Source organism: Oncorhynchus mykiss, chromosome 3 (assembly GCF_013265735.2).
Source record: "Oncorhynchus mykiss isolate Arlee chromosome 3, USDA_OmykA_1.1, whole genome shotgun sequence".
NCBI classification, from domain to species: domain Eukaryota; kingdom Metazoa; phylum Chordata; class Actinopteri; order Salmoniformes; family Salmonidae; genus Oncorhynchus; species Oncorhynchus mykiss.
In genome coordinates this window covers 18882377-18903388 of record NC_048567.1, presented here as the reverse complement: position 1 = coordinate 18903388, position 21012 = coordinate 18882377, and the positions used below count along the sequence as shown (strand labels likewise).

The following is a 21012-nucleotide window of genomic DNA, read 5'->3' as shown; positions in this document are numbered from 1 at the left end:
TTCTTACCATATCTCTGCTGATGAATAATGCATTGGGCTGTTTCCAGTTTCTAATTCTGCTCCCCAATTATTACACCTTGTCTGTTGGGTTTTTCACTGTTCCACACACATTGACCCATTCCAAATGCCATATCTTCTTCCCTTGGTGTCTGAAGAGACACTTATATGCCGCAGTAATAGTATGAGTCCCTGGCCTTATGCTGTATGGTGGGACACTTATTTTAAGTGGAGTGGCTGCCTGGCTATGTGCTTACCTCAATTGAATACAATGTTATTAAGATGAGAGTGAGATTTGTTCAGTTCCCATGATTGTCATGCATGTCATCTTTAAGTAAAGAAGTGCAAGTGGCAGCAATTGAGGGGAAACAGACAGATAGGGGTGAAACAGAAGCCCTCCAGGGTGAGTACACACCATGACATAAAGGTTCAGACCTCTCATTTAGGGAGACAGTCACTAATTTATAAGACCTAAATAACCATCTTCATAATGGACTTACCACCTCTAGGCCAAGGCATAGGCTAAATATGAGAAAATAAACAATATAACAATGCCCTATAACAATGTATAGCAATAAACATGTATTAATTGCTTAGGTCGGATGTTGTAGCTACATAATGCGCTTTATGATCTTGTATTTTTCACAACTTTGTAATAAAATTGTTCATCATTGGGGCGGCAGGTAGTCTAGTGGTTAGAGCATTGGACTAGTATCCGAAAGGTTTGAACATCGAATCCTCGAGTTGACAAGGTAAACATCTGTCGTTCTGCCCCTGAACAAGGCAGTCAACCCACTGTTTCCCGGTAGGCCGTCATTGTAAATAAGACTTTGTTCTTAACTGACTTGCCTAGTTAAATAAAGGTTAAAATACAAATCAGTAATATCTATCCATTGACTGCAGTGAGTGCGGGGCACTGCTTGACGCCAGACAGGTACGTCATCAGGGAAGAACAAGTTGTTTCAGTTCCTATTTCTGCGTCTGCTGAAGTGTGCTGGTTTCACTGCATTACACTTTTTTAAAGAGTTTTATCTAGATCTTATCGCGATTGAGTTATGACAGTGATATCAGAAATGGCTTATTTTTAAACGGCTGTTAGTGATAACTAAGGTGCAACCATCCATGTTGTGATATTCGTACGAGTTGCACAGTATGGACTACATTCTGTCTGTCAGGGTCGCGCTGTCGAATAGAATCTGGCCTGCCTCGACTCGGGGGAATTCCGATGGCTCTTCCGCAGAACACTCTGGACGTGTGCACGACAACATTACCAACATTAACACAGGTGTGAGTATAGACTTGGAGCCGAACTTGTTCAATGTATCATGTGTAATGTTTCAGAGTTCAGACTACCTTAGATAAAGTCAGTCAGTGTTTCTTTTTTATTTAATTTTAACAACCTACAGTACATTTTCAGTAGCGTTGGCATAAGGTGAAGAAGTTGCAACACAGTCACGGGTTGGACAGTGGAGTTTACACATTTCCCTGCGCAGGCTTCTTAAAGGCACAGTCTGCAATATACACCAATTCAATATACCCGAATGCATTATTTCGAATGCTATGGCTTACAAATACCTTAATACAGATCTGAATTACCTTTTAACTTCACCTGAAAAACTAAGGATTGTGTGCTTTGATTGAAGGTTAGTTTTAAGAGACAGTGTTGTTGTGATACACATCTCCAATTCAGGCAGTGGACACTATTCTGCACTCAGTTACACCAGTTCTGTTGTGAACAATGACAATCTTTAAGCCTGTGGTAATGCATACCATGAATTGACCAGTTTAACACACACACACACACACAGCTCTGAGCAGTTCCCTCGTCAGTGGGCCAATGCTTTCTTGACTTTACACACCAGTTCATGTAAGGGGCCTAGCCTGCTCATTCATCACAGACGGGACAGAAGGCTACCGAGGGGCTCTTCTCAGGCCTGACTACCTGCCTCTCTCCTCTTAGTAGGGCCATGGCCTGCAGCCACACACACACACAAAGTCATACACATACAGACACACACACTGTCTGCTCTAGGGAGAACTAGAGAGACTCTTAATGAACTGACCTCAGTGGCGTTTGGTTTCCCGGGAAGGCACAGTGGGCAGCAGAGCATGCATCTTATTAATCTCGGTCCTAATTAGACCAAACTATTATCCTGCTGACTTTTACAGAGCCCACTTTTTCTCATCTACAATACACAGACTTCTAGCGTCTCAGCTGTACTACACCAGTGTTTATAATACTATTTGAAATCTTTCAAACACTTTGAGCGTTTATTTTAGCTTGCCTGGAGTGCCAGGTGGGCGAGGACAGGGTCGTTTTCTTATGGTTCTAAAGCTACAGGCAAACTCTGTCAAGCACAGCTAAAGTTTTGGGCAGGATTTCAAATAGTATTTGAACCCAGGTCTGGAATAGGCCTTCACCTAATTGAATGTCTTTTTCATAATGGTGGATTTTTTTTTTTACAACCAATTGTGTGGAACGTTTCATTTTGATATACTGTGATGGTGATGGATGGTGTCTGTCTTTGTGGAGAAGAGTTGTTAGGCTGTAGTGAATATTCAGGGAGAAAAAGGTGTCAAATGATCAATGAACAAAAATGTTAGACAGGGCTACGTTCAAGAACACAAAGAAACAGAACACAAGGTTGACTAAGAAAATAAATACAGAACCTTACATAGGCCTATATCATATTGGTTTTTGATTTCATCTATCTTGGAGTATAGGTCTCATAAGGGATTTATTTGGATGGAGGAAAATAACTTCATTAACAATAGCAACTCACATTGAAACGCATTTAGGGCAAAAATATTTCCATATTCAATTTCCATATTTATTTTGAGCCTCGCTGGTTAGGCATGTACAGATAGCTAATCCGATTGAAGATTCGTAATGCGTCACTGGTTTGGCCCCAGTGTGTCCTCACAATAACCCAACAAGCAGTGATTAATTCAATGATCGTTAATGAAATAAACGTACAGATGCTTTATAAGTGTGATTGAATGTCGTCGAAGGGCAATGATGCTTTGATGTAAACAGGCGTAACAACCTTTGACCTTTCATTGTAAACAACAACTAGGTCATAATGTCATCATGTGCAGCAGTGCTTTAGGCTACAGCACAGTGTTTGTATTGGCTACTTACTGATATCGACTAGCTACAATTCAACATGTTTAGTATGCCCAAATGGAGCTAACATACATTCCTTTCAGATTCACCGGCAGTCCATTTAAAACAACGTGATGCTGTATGATGCTGTATGATGTTGTGGATGTACTGTACATCAAATAGCATCAAAGGGAAGGTTGGGTCACTAGAAGAACATAAACAGGGGAACAAATTCATCCAGTAATATTATATTAAGATATTATTGTTGGACACTTCTGTCCATTAGATCTCTCTGTTACCTAGATACCAACAGTAGACACCTTCACAACAATTAAAAGCAACATTTGCAGCGCTGCATCTATCTGACCAGGCATGTTAAAAGGGATCCCATTGATTTCTGACCAGGATTCAGTGGCAGCATTACTTGTTTCTAGTATTATTTTTTGTTGAGTTAATGCCTAACTGACAGGACAGCAACTGCAGCCTGGTTAGGAGGTCAATGTCTAACCGACCCTCCTCTTAATATCTGCTGGGACTGTTTGATTAAGCAACACTCACATCCAACATCTTCTCAATGTCTTCTCAACCATAATTGAAAGACGTGTTCACTGTTTACCCAGACTACCCATGAGCCTGAGCAACAACCCAATGCATTTCAATATGTTGTGCCAAAGTGTGCTTTAGTGAGTTAAATTTTTTATTTTTCAAATCACCTTTATTTAACCAGGTAGGCCAGTTGAGAACAAGTTCTCATTTACAACTGCGACCTGGCCAAGATAAAGCAAAGCAGTGCGACACAAACAACAACACAGAGTTACACATGGAATAAACAAGCGTACAGTCAATAACACAATAGAAAAAAAGAAAGTCTATATACAGTGTGTGTCAATGGCATGAGGAGGTAAGACAATAAGTAGGTCATAGTAGCGAAGTAATTACAATTTAGCGAATTAACACTGGAGTGATAAATGTGCAGATGATGATGTGCAAGTAGAAATACTGGTGTGCAAAAGAGCAGAAAAGTAAATAAAAACAATATGGGGATGAGGTAGGTTGATTTGATGGGCTATGTACAGCTGCAGCAATCGGTTAGCTGATGTTTAAAGTTAATGAGGGAAATATAAGTCTCCAGCTTCAGCGATTTTTGCAAGTCGTTCCAATCATTGGCAGCAGATAACTGGAAGGAAAGGCGGCCAAAGAGGTGTTGGCTTTGGGGATGACCAGTGAGATATACCTGCTGGAGCGCATGCTACGGGTGGGTGTTGTTATCGTGACCAGTGAGCTGAGATAAGGCGGCGCTTTACCTAGCATAGACTTATAGATGACCTGGAGCCAGTGGGTCTGGCGACGAATAGGTAGCGAGGGCCAGCCGACTAGAGCATACAGGTTGCAGTGGTGGGTGGTATAAGGGGCTTTGGTGACAAAACGGATGACACTGTGACAGTTTTCTGAGTAGAGTGTTGGAGGCTATTTTGTAAATGACATCGCCGAAGTCAAGGATCGGTAGGATAGTCAGTTTTACGAGGGTATGTTTGGCGGCATGAGTAAAGGAGGCTTTGTTGCGAAATAGGAAGCCGATTCAAGATTTTATTTTGGATTGGAGATGTTTAATATGAGTCTGGAAGGAGAGTTTACAGTCTAGACAGACTGCTAGGTATTTGTAGTTGTCCACATATTCTAAGTCAGAACCGTCCAGAGGAGTGATGGAAGTCGGGCGGGCGGGTGCGGGCAGCGAACGGTTGAAAAGCATGCATTTAGTTTTACTAGTGTTTAAAAGCAGTTGGAGGCCACGGTACGAGTGTTGTATGGCATTGAAGCTCATATGGAGGTTTTTTATCACAGTGTCCAAAGAAGGGCCAGATGTATACAGAATGGTGTCGTCTGCGTAGAGGTGGATCAGGGAATCACTTGCAGCAAGAGCAACATTGTTGATATATACAGAGAAAAGAGTTGGCCCGAGAATTGAACCCTGTGGTACCCCCATAGAGACTGCCAGAGGTCCGGACAACAGGCCCTCCGATTTGACACACTGAACTTGACACACTGAAAAGTAGTTGGTGAACCAGACGAGGTAGTCATTTGAGAAATCAAGGCTGTTGAGTCTGCCGATAAGAATACAGTGATTGACAGAGTCGAAAGCCTTGGCCAGGTCGATGAAGACGGCTGCACAGTACTGTCTTTTATCGATGGCGGTTATGATATCGTTTAGCACCTTGAGCGTGACTGAGGTGCACCCGTGGCCAGCTCGGAAACCGGATTGCACAGCGGAGAAGGTACGGTGGGATTCGAAATGGTCAGTGATCTGTTTGTTAACTTGGCTTTCGAAGACTTTAGAAAGGCAGGGCAGGATGGATCGAGGCCTATAACAGTTTGGGTCTAGAGTGTCACCCCCTTTGAAGAGGGGGATGACCGTGGCAGCTTTCCAATCTTTAGGGATCTCGGACGATACGAGAGGTTGAACAGACTGGTAATAGCGGTTGCAACAATGGCCGCGGATAATTTTAAAAAGAGAGGGTCCAGGTTGTCGAGCCCAGCTGATTTGTACGGGTCCAGGTTTTGCAGCTCTAACATCTGCTATCTGAATTTGGGTGAAGGAGAAGCTGGGGAGGCTTGGGCAAATAGCTGCGGGGGGTGCGGAGCTGTTGGCCAGGGTTGTGGTAGCCAGGAGGAAAGCATGGCCAGCTGTAGAGAAATGCTTTTTGAAGTTCTCGATTATCGTGGATTTATCGATGGTGACAGTGTTACCTAGCCTCAGTGCAGTGGGCAGCTGCGAGGAGGTGCTCTTATTCTCCATGGATTTTTACAGTGATACGATAAAGATTTAGCATTAAAGCCGTCAGAGATTTCAGATGGAATATTCTGGGTGGTGTTTGCTGCTCTGGAAATGTTCATCAAGTTGTCAACTCTCATTCCTGTGTGATAGTTAGTCACACAGATACTTTTAAAGTCTGGCTCATTTCCCCCCTGTGATCTCTGTGGACCACTGTGGTTGGACAGGGAGCTTAGCTGACTGTGGTTGGAGGGTTGATGATGTCGTACAATTGGTAGATTTCCTCTAGGATGGTGGTGAGTCCAGTGGAGATAGCAGACTAGGGAGAGGTGGTAGATTTGTGATACTTACTTTCTTCTGACCAAGGACTGGCTGGCTGCTGAGTGACACTCGTGCACTGAGGATCAGTAAAGAGAGATACTGCAGAGTTTGTTGTTCTCCTTTTAGCTGAGCTCATCACTTCTCCTCACCTCAGGGTATTGATTCAGGCTGAAACTTGAGAGGTTTCTTGGTGTTGGAGTTGCAGCAGTCAGAGATGCATTGAGCCAGAGGATCAGCATGTGAGCTCCTTCTCCTACTGCATTGATCCACAGGCAGAAAGGGTTATACGTTCCAGTGTCCGCATGCATTCTACAGTAGCCTACTTCTGTAGAATGCATGTCAAATACATTGCTTCATTCTAAGCAGTATGCTAGTATGGTTATTGGTGAGAATAGAGCTTTGGTCTGGGGAGTCTAGGGTAGGCTACTGGGGTCCTTTGGTCCTTGACAACAGACCAGGGCCCTTTTCAGTGACTATACATACAGTATTACTGTGGAATGTTTATATGCACAAGCCTCAGGTAACAAGAACATTGTTATTACATAGTTGTTCAGGGTTTTGTGTTAATTTCTTCCCCACATTTCTATTTTTCTAAAGATTTAATAAAATGATATATATGAAATCTAAATGTATGTTAAAATTGTAGAAATATCCTTTTCATTATTTCATTTAAAAAGCAAAAAAGATATACAGATGAAGTCGGAAGTTTACATACACCTTAGCCAAATACATTTAACCTCAGTTTTTCACAATTCCTGACATATAATCCTAGTAAAAATTCCCTGTTTTAGGTCAGTTAGAATCACCACTTTATTTTAAGAATGTGAAATGTCAGAATAATAGTAGAGAGAATGATTTATTTCAGCTTTTATTTCTTTCATCACATTCCCAGTGAGCCAGAAGTTTACATACACTCAATTAGTATTTGGTAGCATTGCCTTTAAATTGTTTAACTTGGGTCAAACAATTCGGGTAGCCTGCCACAAGCTTCCCACAATGTTGGGTGAATTTTGGCCCATTCCTCCAGACAGAGCTGGTGTAACTGAGTCAGGTTTCTAGGCCTCCTTGCTCGCACACGCTTTTTCAGTTCTGCCCTCAAATTTTCTATGCGATTGAGGTCAAGGCTTTGTGATGGCCACTCCAATACCTTGACATTGTTATCCTTTTTTTTTTGCCACACGTTTGGAAGTATGCTTGGGGTCATTTGGAAGACCCATTTGCGACCAAGCTTTAACTTCCTGACTGATGTCTTGAGATGTTGCTTCAATATATCCACATACTTTTCCTGCCTCATGATGTCATCAATTTTGTGAAGTGCACCAGTCCCTCCTGCAGCAAAGCACCCCCACAACATGATGCTGCCACCCCCGTGCTTCACAGTTGGGATGGTGTTCTTCGGCTTGCAAGCCTCCCCCTTTTTCCTCCAAACATAACAATGGTTATTATGGCCAAACAGTTATATTTTTGTTTCATCAGACCAGAGGACATTTCTCCAAAAAGTACGATCTCTGTCCCCACGTTGCAAACCATAGTCTGGCTTTTTTTATGGTGGTTTTGGAGCAGTGGCTTCTTCCTTGCTGAGCGGCCTTTCAAGTTATGTCGATATAGGACTCGTATTACTGTGGATATAGATACTTTTGTACCTGTTTCCTCCAGCATCTTCACAAGGTCCTTTGCTGTTGTTCTGGGATTGATTTGCACATTTTGCACCAAAGTACGTTCATCTCTTGGGGACAGGTCGTGTCTCTTTCCTGAGCGGTATGACGGATGTGTGGTCCCGTGGTGTTTATACTTGCGTACTATTGTTTGTACAGATGAACGTGCTACCTTCAGGCATTTGGAAATTTCTCCCAAGGATGAACCAGACTTGTGGAGGTCTATACTTTTTTTCTGAGGTCTTGGCTGATTTCTTTTGATTTTCCCATGATGTCAAGCAAAGAGGCACTGAGTTTGAAGGTAGGCCTTGAAGTACATCCACAGGTACACCTCCAATTGACTCAAATGATTTCAATTAGCCTATCAGACGCTTCTAAAGCCATGACATCATTTTCTGGAATTTTCCAAGCTATTTAAAGGCACAGTCAACTTAGTGTATGTAAACTTCTGACCCACTGGAATTGTGATACAGTCTGTAAACAATTGTTGGAAAAATTATTTGTGTCATGCACAAAGTAGATGTCCTAACCGACTTGCCAAAACAATAGTTTGTTAACAAGAAATGTGTGGAGTGGTTGAGAAACGAGTTTTAATGACTCCACCCTAAGTGTATGTAAACTTCCGACTTCAACTGTATATATAGTCTAGCTACTGTATTCAGGAGACAGAAAAACATACCGTTAATGTTAAACCAATAAATAAATAATAACTTTACCAACTGAAAAATGCACACAAGGCAATAACCCAGGAGCTGATGGAGAGATCATGGTGTGATTAGTCACCCTGGAGTGCGTGCTAATGAGGCAGTCTGGATGGGGTGACACTCACTGAGCCTGTGACAGCATCAGGGTTTGATTTATTGACCTGGAGCCAGTGTTAATGACGGGGCAGAGGCAGGACGAAGGGAAGGAGAGGGTGTTCTGCTTAAAACACATGACTGCTCTGCTCCCCCTCTCCTCCCTGTCCTGACACAACACTAAGTGCTTCTCCAGCAACGTTTGTTGTATTGGGAGGTGGTGATGGTGCTGTATGCATGGGACTGACGAGAGAGAGAGACAGAGACAGACAGACTGTCGCTGTGTGCTTCCTGTGTGTAGTTTGACAGCTCACTAAGCCAATGCATATTCATTACAATGGCTGCCGTGCTGTTATTGCCACATTAGAGTCAGGGAAGTCAAGGCCATGTCTCACCTTATATATACTAAATATGGAATAAGTCAAATGTTTGTTTTTATGGGCCTGTCATACAGAACCTGTCTGAGAAGAAGGTTGTTCTTGTGAAGTACTATGTATCAACATGTTGTGACTGGTGTAATTACAGTGTTACTACACATGTATAAGAGCTGAAGAGAACTTAGTGTTACCAGTCTGCCCTCCACCCCTCAACACCCTGTCCTGAGCAGCTACATGACTTATCTAGCTAGTAGGACTCCACTCCTCCAAGTAGGACTCCACCCCTCCCCTCTCCACCTCCTCCCCTCTCCACCCCCTCACCTCTCCTTCCCACCACTCTCCTCCCCTATCCACCCCCTCACCTCTCCTTCCCACCCATCTCCTCCGCTATCCACCCCCTCCCCTCTCCACCTCCTCACTTCTCCACCCCTCACCTCTCCTAACCTCTCCTCTCCACCCCCTCCATCCCCTCTCCACCCCCTCACCTCTCCTTCCCATCCCTCAACTCTCCTCTCCAACCTCTCTTCTCTCCACCCCCTCCACCCCCTCTCCTCACCTCTCCACCCCTCACCTCTCCACACCTCATCTCTCCTCTCTACCCCCTCACTTCACCTCTCCACCCCTCCTAGCTACCCCCTCACCTCTCCTCACCCTCCACCCCTTACTTTACCTCTCCACACCTCCTATCCACCCCCTCCCCTCTCCACCTCCTCACTGCTCCACCCCTCACCTCTCCTAACCTCTCCTCTCCACCCCTCAACTCTCCTCTCCAACCTCTCTTCTCTCCACCCCCTCTCCTCTCCTCACCTCTCCACCCCTCACCTCTCCACACCTCACCTCACCTCTCCACCCCTCACCTCTCCTCTCCACCCCCTCTCCTCTCCACCCCCTCACCTCTACTCTCTACTCCTCACCCCTGCTCTCCACCCCCTCACCTCTACCCCCCCCCCCCCCCCCCCCTCAACCCCTTGGCCAGACAGACCAGCTACATTATAAAGTAGTGTAGAGTAGAGTACCTTCTCATTTCCCCAGACAGAGCTCTTGCCTCCTCTGCTGTTAACATGAGTGAGGGGCTGCTATAAATAACTTTACATCCACCTCTAAACCAGGGTGCTGAGAGGAAATTACTTGGCTGTGTATTAGTGTAGGCTAGCAGAGGGAATGAACGGGACATTACAAAACAATTCTCCCCCTGAGCTGTTCCCCTACAAAGCATTTGTTAATGCACAGGAGGGAGGGGGGGGGGGGGGGGGGGGGGGGGGGTGTATTTCTTTCTTTGGACTTCCCTTTGGAGTCAGTCCAGATACAGCCATTTGCACTGCAACACTGCCTCAATTCCAATCTACTGGCCTGCAACATTCTTAAGGAACAGGGACGTTGGTCACCAGTTGTTTTTCATTGCTATTCCTCTGTGTGTGTGGTATGAGCTTGCAGGGCTGTACAACACTAATCACAGAGTAGGAGAGAAGAGCTCTTCACATCTTCAGCTCCACTGCTTACCCTGCCTACCCTGCTTACCCTGCCTACCCTGTTTACCCTGCTTACCCTGCCTACCCTGTTTACCCTGCCTACAATGCTTACCCTGCTTACCCTGCCTACCCTGCTTACCCTGTTTACCCTGCTTACCCTGCCTACCCTGTTTACCCTTCCTACCCTATTTACCCTGCTTACCCTGTGTATTCTGTTTACCCTGCCTACCCTGTTTACCCTTCTTACCCTGCCTACCCTGCTTACCCTGCCTACCCTATTTACCCTGCCTACCCTGCTTACCCTGCCTACCCTGTTTACCCTGCTTACCCTGCCTACCCTGTTTCCCCTTCCTACCCTGTTTACACTGCTTACCCTGCCTACCCTGTTTACCCTGCTTACCCAGCCTACCCTGTTTACCCTGCCTACCCTGTTTACACTGCTTTCCCTGCCTACCCTGCTTACCCTGTTTACCCTGCTTACCCTGCTTACCCTGCCTACCCTATTTACCATGCCTACCCTGCTTACCCTGCCTACCCTGTTTACCCTGCTTACCCTGCCTACCCTGTTTCCCCTTCCTACCCTGTTTACACTGCTTACCCTGCCTACCCTGTTTACCCTGCTTACCCAGCCTACCCTGTTTACCCTGCCTACCCTGTTTACACTGCTTTCCCTGCCTACCCTGCTTACCCTGTTTACCCTGCTTACCCTGTTTACCCTGCTTACCCTGCCTACCCTGTTTACCCTGCCTACCCTGTTTACCCTGCCTACCCTGTTTACCCTGCTTACCCTGCCTACCCTGTTTACCCTGCTTACAGTGCTTACCCTGCCTACCCTGCTTACCCTGTTTACCCTGCCTACTCTGCTTACCCTCTCTACCCTGGTTACCCTGTTTACCCTGCTTACCCTGCTTACCCTGTTTACCCTGCTAACCCTGCCTGCCCTGCTTACCCTGCCTACACTGCCTACCTTCTCTGCCCCACACATCCCTGTCAACAAACACATTCTTTTACTCGCAAAGGTCATCTTGACCTTAACGCATTCTCACCAAGTTGAACTCACGTGGCCCCATGCATGCCTGGCTGGCTATCTCACAGGGAAGTAACTTCCCTGAGGTATCCTTCAGGCTAGTGATAGAAACCAGTCACAGTCACCATCATGCAGGCGTTCTCTGCTGCTGCAGTTCTCGTTGTGCCTATTGGACTACCTCTTGGCATGAGTTACATCTTTGTTTTCTAAATATACAGCCTTCCTTTCAGTCAGTCACAAGACCGGACTCACACTGTTCCACACCAGTGTTGTGTTTTTACTTCAAATGCCAAAGATAATGTGGTTGAACTAGATTGTAATTTTCAATGACGAAACATTGTGGGACTTGCTTTAACTCTTTAAAAATATTTGTTGTGACTGGTGTAAATACAATGTTACACAGGTATTTATTTATTTTATCTTTATTTAACTAGGCAAGTCAGCTAAGAACAAATTCTTATTTTCAATGACGGCCTATGAACAGGGGGTTATCTGCCTTGTCCAGGGGCAGAACGACAGATTTTTACCTTGTCAGCTCGGGGATTCAATCTTGCAACCTTTTAGTTACTAGTCCAATGCCCCCCAGGTATAAGAACTGAAGAGAACTTAGTGTTACCAGTCTGCCCTCCACCCCTCAACACCCTGTCCTGAGCAGCTACATGACTTATCTAGCTAAATAACATGAATGACAGTATACTGTAAGTAGGACCCCTCCCTCCCCTCTCCACCCTCTCACCTCACCTCTTCTCTCCACCCCCCGACTCCACCACCTCACCTCTCCTCTCCTCACCTCTCCTCTCTAACCCTCACCCACCTCTCCACCCCCTCAACCTACCTCTCCATCTCTCCTCTCCATACCCTCATCTCTCCTCTCCACCCCCTCACCTCACCCTACCTCATCTCTCCTCTCCACCCCTCACCCCACCTCTCCACCCCCTCACCTCCTCTCTACCCTTCACCCCACCTCTCCACCCTCTCACCCCACCTCTCCTCTCCACCCCCTCATCTCTCCTCTCCACTCCCTCATCTCTCTACACCACCTCAACTCTCCTCTCCACCCCCCTCCCTTTTCCACCCCCTCATCTCATCTCTCCTCTCCACCGCCTCCCCTCTCCTCACCTCTCCTCTCCACCCCCTCACCTCAACTCTCCTCTCCACCCCCCCTCCCTTCTTCACCCCCTCTCCTCTCCACCCCCTCATCTCATCTAATCTCTCCTCTTCCCCGCCTCCCCTCTCCTCACCTCTCCTTTCCACCCTTTCACTTCACCTCTCCACCCCCTCACCTCATCTCTCCTCTCCACCCCCTCTCCTCACCTCTCCTCTCCACCCCCTCACTTCACCTCTCCACCCCCTCACCTCATCTCTCCTCTCCACCCCCTCACCTCATCTCTCCACCCCCTCTCCTCACCTCTCCTCTCCACCCCCTCACTTCACCTCTCCACCCCCTCACCTCATCTCTCGTCTCCACCCCCTCTCCTCACCTTTCCTCTCCACCCCCTCTCCTCACCTCACCTCTCCTCCCCACCCCCTCACTTCACCTCTCCACCACCTCACCTCATCTCTCGTCTCCACCCCCTCTCCTCACCTCTCCTCTCCACCCCCTCTCCTCACCTCTCCTCTCCACCCCCTCATTTCACCTCTCCACCCCCTCACCTCACTTCACCTCTCCACCCCCTCTCCTCACCTCTCATCTCCACCCCCTCATTTCACCTCTCCACCCCCTCACCTCACTTCTCCTCTCCACCCCCTCTCCTCACCTCTCCTCTCCACCCCCTCTCCTTACCTCTCCTCTCCATCCTCCATTGTTTTCTAAATAAACAGCCTTCAGTCAGTCACAAGACCGGACTCACACTGTTCAACACCAATGTTGTGTTTTCATTTCAAATGCCAAAGATAATGTTGTGTTTTTATTTCAAATGCCAAAGATAATGTTGTTGAACTAGATTGTAACTTTCCATTAAGAAAGATTATGGGACTTAATAGTATTTTTGTAGTAGTGGGAGAGGTTTAAATTGTTTTTACTTAAGCAAAGCAGTTAAATATAGTCAAAGTAACATTTTGTAAAATAATTGGTCTTACTTTGATTGACGACACTATCAACCTTATTACTTTGGATACAACAGAAGAAGGCCTGATTACCAACAATGATGAGACGGCCTACAGGGAGGAGGTGAGGACCCTGGAGGAGAGGTGCCAGGAAAATAACTTCTCCCTCAACGTCAACAAAACCATGGAGCTGATCGTGGACTTCAGGAGACAGCAGATGGAGCACGCCCGCATCCACATAGACGGGATCACATTTGGAGAAGGTGAAAAGCTCTGAAATGGACCATCCACACAGACAGTGTGGTGAAGAAGAAATGTGGCTTGGCCCCTAAAACCCTCACAAACTTTTACAGATGCACAATTGAGAGCATCCTTTTGGGCTGTATCACCGCCTGGTATGGCAACTGCACTGCCCGCAATGGGGCGGCAGGGTAGCCTAGTGGTTAGAGCGTTGGACTAGTAACCAGAAGGTTGCAAGTTCAAACCCCTGAGCTGACATGGTACAAATCTGTCCTTCTGCCCTGAACAAGGCAGTTAATCCACTGTTCCTAGGCCGTCATTGAAAATAAGAATTTGTTCTTAACTGACTTGCCTAGTTAAATAAAGGGCTCTCTAGAGGGTGGTGCGGTCTGCCCAATGCATCACTGGGGACACACTGCCTGCCCTCCATGACACCTACAGCACCCAATGTCATAGGAAGGCCGAAAAGATCATCAAGGACATCAACCACCCGAGCCACTGCCTGTTCACCCCGCTATCATCAAGAAAGAGAGGTCAGTACAGGCGCATCAAAGCTGGGACAGACTACCTCAGTATATCAACTCTACTACAATACCTCAGTATATGAACTCTACTAGAATACCTCAGTATATCAACTCTCCTACTAGAACACCTCAGTATATCAACTCTCCTACTAGAATACCTCAGTGTATCAACTCTCCTACTACAATACCTCAGTATATGAACTCTGCTAGAATACCTCAGTATATGAACTCTCCTACTAGAACACCTCAGTATATCAACTCTCCTACTAGAACACCTCAGTGTATCAACTCTCCTACTAGAACACCTCAGTGTATCAACTCTCCTACTAGAACACCTCAGTGTATCAACTCTCCTACTAGAATACCTCAGTATATGAACTCTGCTAGAATACCTCAGTATATGAACTCTACTAGAATACCTCAGTATATGAACTCTACTAGAATACCTCAGTATATGAACTCTCCTACTAGAACACCTCAGTATATCAACTCTCCTACTAGAACACCTCAGTGTATCAACTCTCCTACTACAATACCTCAGTGTATCAACTCTCCTACTACAATACCTCAGTATATGAACTCTACTAGAATACCTCAGTATATGAACTCTACTAGAATACCTCAGTATATCAACTCTCCTACTAGAACACCTCAGTATATGGCAACTATAATAAGTACAATGAGGCATTGTTGAAGTTTTAAATAAATGAAAAACTATTCCAGACTGGTGTGTACGTTTTAAAGTTTGGACGGCTGAAACGGTGTAAGAGGAGAACAAGATGAATAATAAGCCAAAGACAAATGACAAAGATTTCAAGTGGGATATTTGCTGTCTCAAGTCCCATTAATGACATGAAGAGCAACAGTAAATCAGCTGTGGTGGTATAGCTGTTGCTTTAGTTCTGCTTCTTTTGGATAGAGAAAGATGCAAATTAAATGAGATAACATGACCTTGACCCACATCTGTGAAATCTGGTGTTACACAACCCACTGTTTTTGCGGAGATAATCATTTAATGAGACTTGCTGTGGCCCCAGGGACAGTTGCTCACATTATTTGTGACTTTGATCTCGCTTAGTTGCCGTCTTGCACCATATTCTAAAACACAACGCTTGTATTCCCAGTATGCACTGCACTATTAAAACAAATACACATTCAATGCTGTTGTTTAGTGTGCAACAACGTGTCACACAAACAGAACATTTGATTAACTGAGTAACTTCATTTGTGATGACAGTGTTTAATCAATTGTCTCCTATAGATCTAATTTTGATAAATTCTTTGTAAATGTCAATTTTTGTTACTTGATAACATTTGGATAACATTGAGTACAGGATGTTCTTCTTACCCTAGCAGAAAAGAGCAGAGTTTATCTGGCAGGCTGTTTACTAGAAGTGAACAGGTTCTCTGTAAAGGGGTAAGGGGGGTTAACATGTGTTCCTGTGGTGTAGACCCACTGAGATCTGATGATCTTTGTTGTTTAACATTGTGGTTCTGCTCTGCTCCCAGTGTGAAGAAATAGCCATGTTTCTGATGGCACATCATCACACTCCATGTTGATGTTCAAATTAGACCGTTCTCTCCCTCACTATGCAACACCCTGCTGCTGTGAATGTAGCTCTGAGTCTCTCTCTCTCCCTACCTCTCTCTCTCTCTCTCTCTCTCACTAATGAATCTCTCTTCCTCCCCTCTCTCTCTCTCTCTCTGTATCTCTCTTTCTGCTCTCGCTGTAGCTCTCTCTCTGTGGCTCTCTCTCTGTGGCTCTCTCTGTGGCTCTCTCTCTGTAATTCTCTCTCTCGGTGGCTCTCTCTGTAGCTCTCTCTGTGGCTCTCTCTTTGTAGCTCTCTCTCTCTGTGGCTCTCTCTCTGTGTCTCTCTCTCTGTAGCTCTCTCTCTGTGGCTCTCTCTCTGTGGCTCTCTCTGTAGCTCTCTCTGTAGCTCTCTCTCTGTGGCTCTCTCTCTGTGGCTCTCTCTCGGTGGCTCTCTGTGGCTCTCTCTGTAGCTCTCTCTCTGTGTCTCTCTCTCTGTGACTCTCTCTCTGTGGCTTTCTCTCTGTAGCTCTCTCTGTGGCTCTCTCTCTGTGGCTCTCTGTGGCTCTCTCTCTGTGGCTCTCTCTCTGTGGCTCTCTCTATGTGGCTCTCTCTCTGTGGCTCTCTCTGTGGCTCTCTCTGTGGCTCTCTCTCTGTGGCTCTCTGTGGCTCTCTCTCTGTAGCTCTCTCTCTGTGGCTGTCTCTCTGTGGCTCTCTCTCTGTGGCTCTCTCTGTAGCTCTCTCTGTAGCTCTCTCTCTGTGGCTCTCTCTCTGTGGCTCTCTCTCTGTGGCTCTCTGTGGCTCTCTCTCTGTAGCTCTCTCTCTGTGGCTGTCTCTCTGTGGCTCTCTCTCTGTGGCTCTCTCTGTAGCTCTCTCTGTGGCTCTCTCTCTCTGTAGCTCTCTCTCTGTGGCTCTCTCTCTGTGGCTCTCTCTATGTAGCTCTCTCTCTGTAGCTCTCTATTCCTTCTCCCCCCTCCCCTCTCTCTCTCTTTCTCCTTGCTCTCTTTCTTTCTCATATTGGTTTTAGAATCAGGTGTTATTTATTCTAGGTCTTGACTTAGCCCTCATACCGCCACGTCAGTGTTTCGGTATCACATTAGTGTTATGTCTATGACCTGAAACAATATGTAACAGAGCTTCATGTCAGATACACTGCTGTTATACAACTGTAGTAGTGGGGTGTCAAATAAACCAAACCAGACAGCAGGGACACCATACTGTATGCTTCAATGCACGTCTGTTCGTCGTCTGATCGCCGAAGCTATCGCAGGCTTTATGGTGCGTTTGACAGACTACAAACATTAAACCTACTACATTGCCTATCATGGTGAATACAGAGTGGAATACCTCAGTATTGTACTTCTGTATTACAGTTGTCATACGCTGAGATATTCTCCCTCTTCAGTGCAGTGAGTCCTGAGCCAAATAGAATGGCTGCATGGCGAATGACTCATGTTTTCAGCCGAGCTGCTCGGTGACACAGACAGACGAAGTAAAGGACGTGTCAGGCTTCTGATCTGATCTGCTGCGTAGGCTGCATACTGAACATAACGGGGGGAACCTAGCCGACTGAGAGAGGATGTGCTCTGTACTGTACCGTAAGCCTTCTACCCCCAGCGCTCGGCCCCTGCTCTCTTCCAGCCCCATCCCTGTGATCTCAGATCCAGCCCTATACCTTCTAGCCCCAGTCCTATACCCCATAGAATACCCGAGTCACGACCCTCTCCTGTCTCCCCCAGCTCCATCCCTTGTCCAAGTTCACAGATCCTGCCTCCTGCCTTCAGCCCCCTCTCTCTCCTATCTCCCTCCCAATCCTCCCAGCTCCATCCCCTCCTCCTCTCCTCAGGTCCTCATGGAGGTCAAGGTGCTGTGTGTTTGCTGTGAGAGGAGAGGCAGCAGCAGAAGGCAAGGTGAACTGGAATCAACGCATGTCATTGTGCTGTGTGGTGGAGAGAGAGAGAGAGAGAGAGAGAGAGAGAGAGAGAGAGATAGAGAGAGAGAACAAAAGAGAGGAGGAGAGCGAGCTAGGAGAGGGAGAGAGAAAGAGGCTCCACTCCGCTCACATCGCAGGCTGACTGGCTCGCACGCTCACTGTTGACGAATGAGCTGTCTACCCGTGTGGCTGGGAAACGGCGGCTTGTGACAAGGCAAGCTGGGGAGAGAGAGGAACATGAACGTAATGCGTACCTTGCCTCGCTTGCTTTCAGATACCAGCCAGAAGAAGAGTCAAGAGAAGAAGGATGGCAGCAGACGCATGTCGTTCCAGAGACCCAAAGGAACCATTGAGTATGCTGTAAGTAAACAGGGTTTCAGACTGTGTCCTCTCTGTCTGGGTGTTTTACTGCTTTTTACTGCTCCTGCTGCTGCTGTGCTGCTCCGTGTGTCTACTGGCTGTTGCCCTAGTCTGAGTAATAGCTGCTGTTGTGGTGTTGTGTTATGAAAAGGAACCTGGCCATGCTGGCTCAAATCGTTAGATGAGAGCGTGTGTGTGTGTGTGTGTGTGTGTGTGTGTGTGTGTGTGTGTGTGTGTGTGTGTGTGTGTGTGTGGAGGGAGAGACCGAAGCGTTTAGTGTTTTACAGTTGCACGTGTGCAACATTCAGTGTCTGTTTACATAAAGGGGGACTTTATATGACCAGCCAGAGCTATCGCCTCTCTACCGTATGATGGAAATCTATTCTAATAGATTAGACTTGTATCAATCCTGTTCCATTCTGCATTCTGATGTATAGGAGGAGAGAGGACTGTAGCTGTGTACGTATGTACGAACCGAGAGAGAGAGACACTCAGTCAGAATGTGTAGTCTATATGTTAGCGTTCATTCTGTGTGGTGCTTAGCAGTGAGCATTCCGTCATTGCTATTCATTTGCCATCTCTGTTTGGTGTGAGAGTGAGACAGAGAGACAGACCGGATGATCTGAAAATGGAGTCTGTCTCTGCTGCTGCTCTGGCTGGTAGTGTTCTTGAAATGACCCTCAAATCCAGCTTCAGTCAGACAGGTTTCTCTATTTCTTCTCTTCTCTCCCTGGTAACACTGCATGTGGAGCGGAATGCTGTGGAGCTCGATCAGCCTGGCCACAGAGGAGAGGAGAGGAGAGGAGAGGAGAGGAGAGGAGAGGAGAGGAGAGGAGAGGAGAGGAGAGGGGAGGGAGGGAGGGAGGGAGGGAGGGAGGGAGAAAACTGATGGACCTTGTTTGATGACATGGTTCAGCATCTGGAGACATTTTTCTCCCCAATATATTTCCTCTCTCTTTTAGTAATTGTCCTGCTACTTTGATTCAGCAGTGATTGTGTGCTTTCTGTTATCTCTGGTGTTGCTGTTTCACTTGGAACGTTTTATACAGGTGTCATTCAGAACAGCCCCTGCCCCCACCTCTCATTCGCTCTGTGCCAAAGGGTGATGAACACGGGTGATGGGCAACAGGGTGATGGACAAGCCAGTTCTTTTATGCTGGGGTGTGAAATAGAGGTCGACCGATTAATCGGAATGGCCGATTAATTAGGGCCGATTTCAAGTTTTCATAACAATCGGAAATCGGTATTTTTGGACACCGATTTGGCCGATTTAAAAAAATGTTTTAACACCTTTATTTAACCTTTATTTAACGAGGCAAGTCAGTTAAGAACACATTCTTATTTTCAATGATGGCCTAGGAACGGTGGGTTAACTGCCTCGTTCAGGGGCAGAACGACAGATTTTTACCTCGTCAGTTTGGGGGATTCAATCTTGCAACCTTACAGTTAACTAGTCCAATGCTCTAACCACCTGATTACATTGCACTCCACGAGGAGCCTGCCTGTTACGCGAATGCAGTAAGCCAAGGTAAGTTGCTAGCTAGCATTAAACTTATCTTATAAAAAACAATCAATCAATCAATAATAATCTACACAAAACTACTCATGGTCTACACATGGTTGAAGATATTACTAGTTTATCTAGCGTGTCCTGCACTGCATAATCGATGCGGTGTGTATCGTTGCTCCAATGCGTACCTAACCATAAACCTCAATGCCTTTCTTAAAATCAATACACAGAAGTATATATTTTTAAACCTGCATATTTAGCTAAAAGAAATCCAGGTTAGCAGGCAATATTAACCAGGTGAAATTGTGTCACTTCTCTTGCGTTCATTGCACGCAGAGTCAGTGTATATGCAACAGTTTGGGCCGCCTAATTTGCCAGAATTTTACGTAATTATGATATAACATTGAAGGTTGTGCAATGTAACAGGAATATTTAGACTTATGGATGCCACCCGTTAGATAAAATACGGAACGGTTCCATATTTCACTGAAAGAATAAACTTCTTGTTTTCGAGATGATAGTTTCCGGATTCGACCATATTAATGACCTAAGGGTCGTATTTCTGTGTGTTATTATGTTATAACTAAGTCTATGATTTGATAGAGCAGTCTGACTGAGCGGTGGTAGACAGCAGCAGGCTCGTAAGCATTCATTCAAACAGCGCTTTCGTGCGTTTTGCCAGCAGCTCTGCTGTTTATGACTTTAAGCCTATCAACTCCCGAGATTAGGCTGGTGTAACCGATGTGAAATGGCTAGCTAGTTAGCGGGGTGCACGCTAATAGCGTTTCAAACGTCACTCGCTCTGAGACTTGGAGTGGTTTTTCCCCTTGCTCTGCATGGGTAACGCTGCTTCGAGGGTGATTGCTGTCGATGTGTTCCTGGTTCGAGCCCAGGTAGGAGCGTGGAGAGGGACGGAAGCTACAGTGCCTTCCGAAAGTATTCGGCCCCCTTGAACTTTGCGACCTTTTGCCACATTTCAGGCTTCAAACATAAAGATGTAAAACTGTATTTTTTTGTGAAGAATCAACAAGTGGGACACAATCATGAAGTGGAACGACATTTATTGGATATTTCAAACTTTTTTAACAAATCAAAAACTGAAAAATTGGGCGTGCAAAATTATTCAGCCCCTTTACTTTCAGTGCAGCAAACTCTCTCCAGAAGTTCAGTGAGGATCTCTGAATGATCCAATGTTGACCTAAATGACTAATGATGATAAATACAATCCACCTGTGTGTAATCAAGTCTCCGTATAAATGCACCTGCACTGTGATAGTCTCAGAGGTCCGTCAAAAGCGCAGAGAGCATCATGAAGAACAAGGAACACACCAGGCAGGTCCGAGATACTGTTG

The 21012-nt window shown here is 45.9% G+C and overlaps 1 protein-coding gene across 3 annotated transcripts in view; it reads left to right on the top strand.

The window, feature by feature from the left end:
* Positions 1 to 21012, top strand: part of LOC110511207 (oxidation resistance protein 1) — a 197274-nt gene that overhangs the window by 120764 nt on the left and 55498 nt on the right. For 2 of the 3 annotated variants that reach the window (XM_021592227.2, XM_021592216.2), the window contains exon 4: positions 18065 to 18150. In XM_021592227.2, the coding sequence (XP_021447902.1) occupies positions 18065 to 18150 (86 nt within the window). Of the gene's footprint in view, positions 1 to 915; positions 1283 to 18064; positions 18151 to 21012 lie in introns of those variants that run through there. The other variant, XM_021592221.2, reaches the window with a different exon arrangement.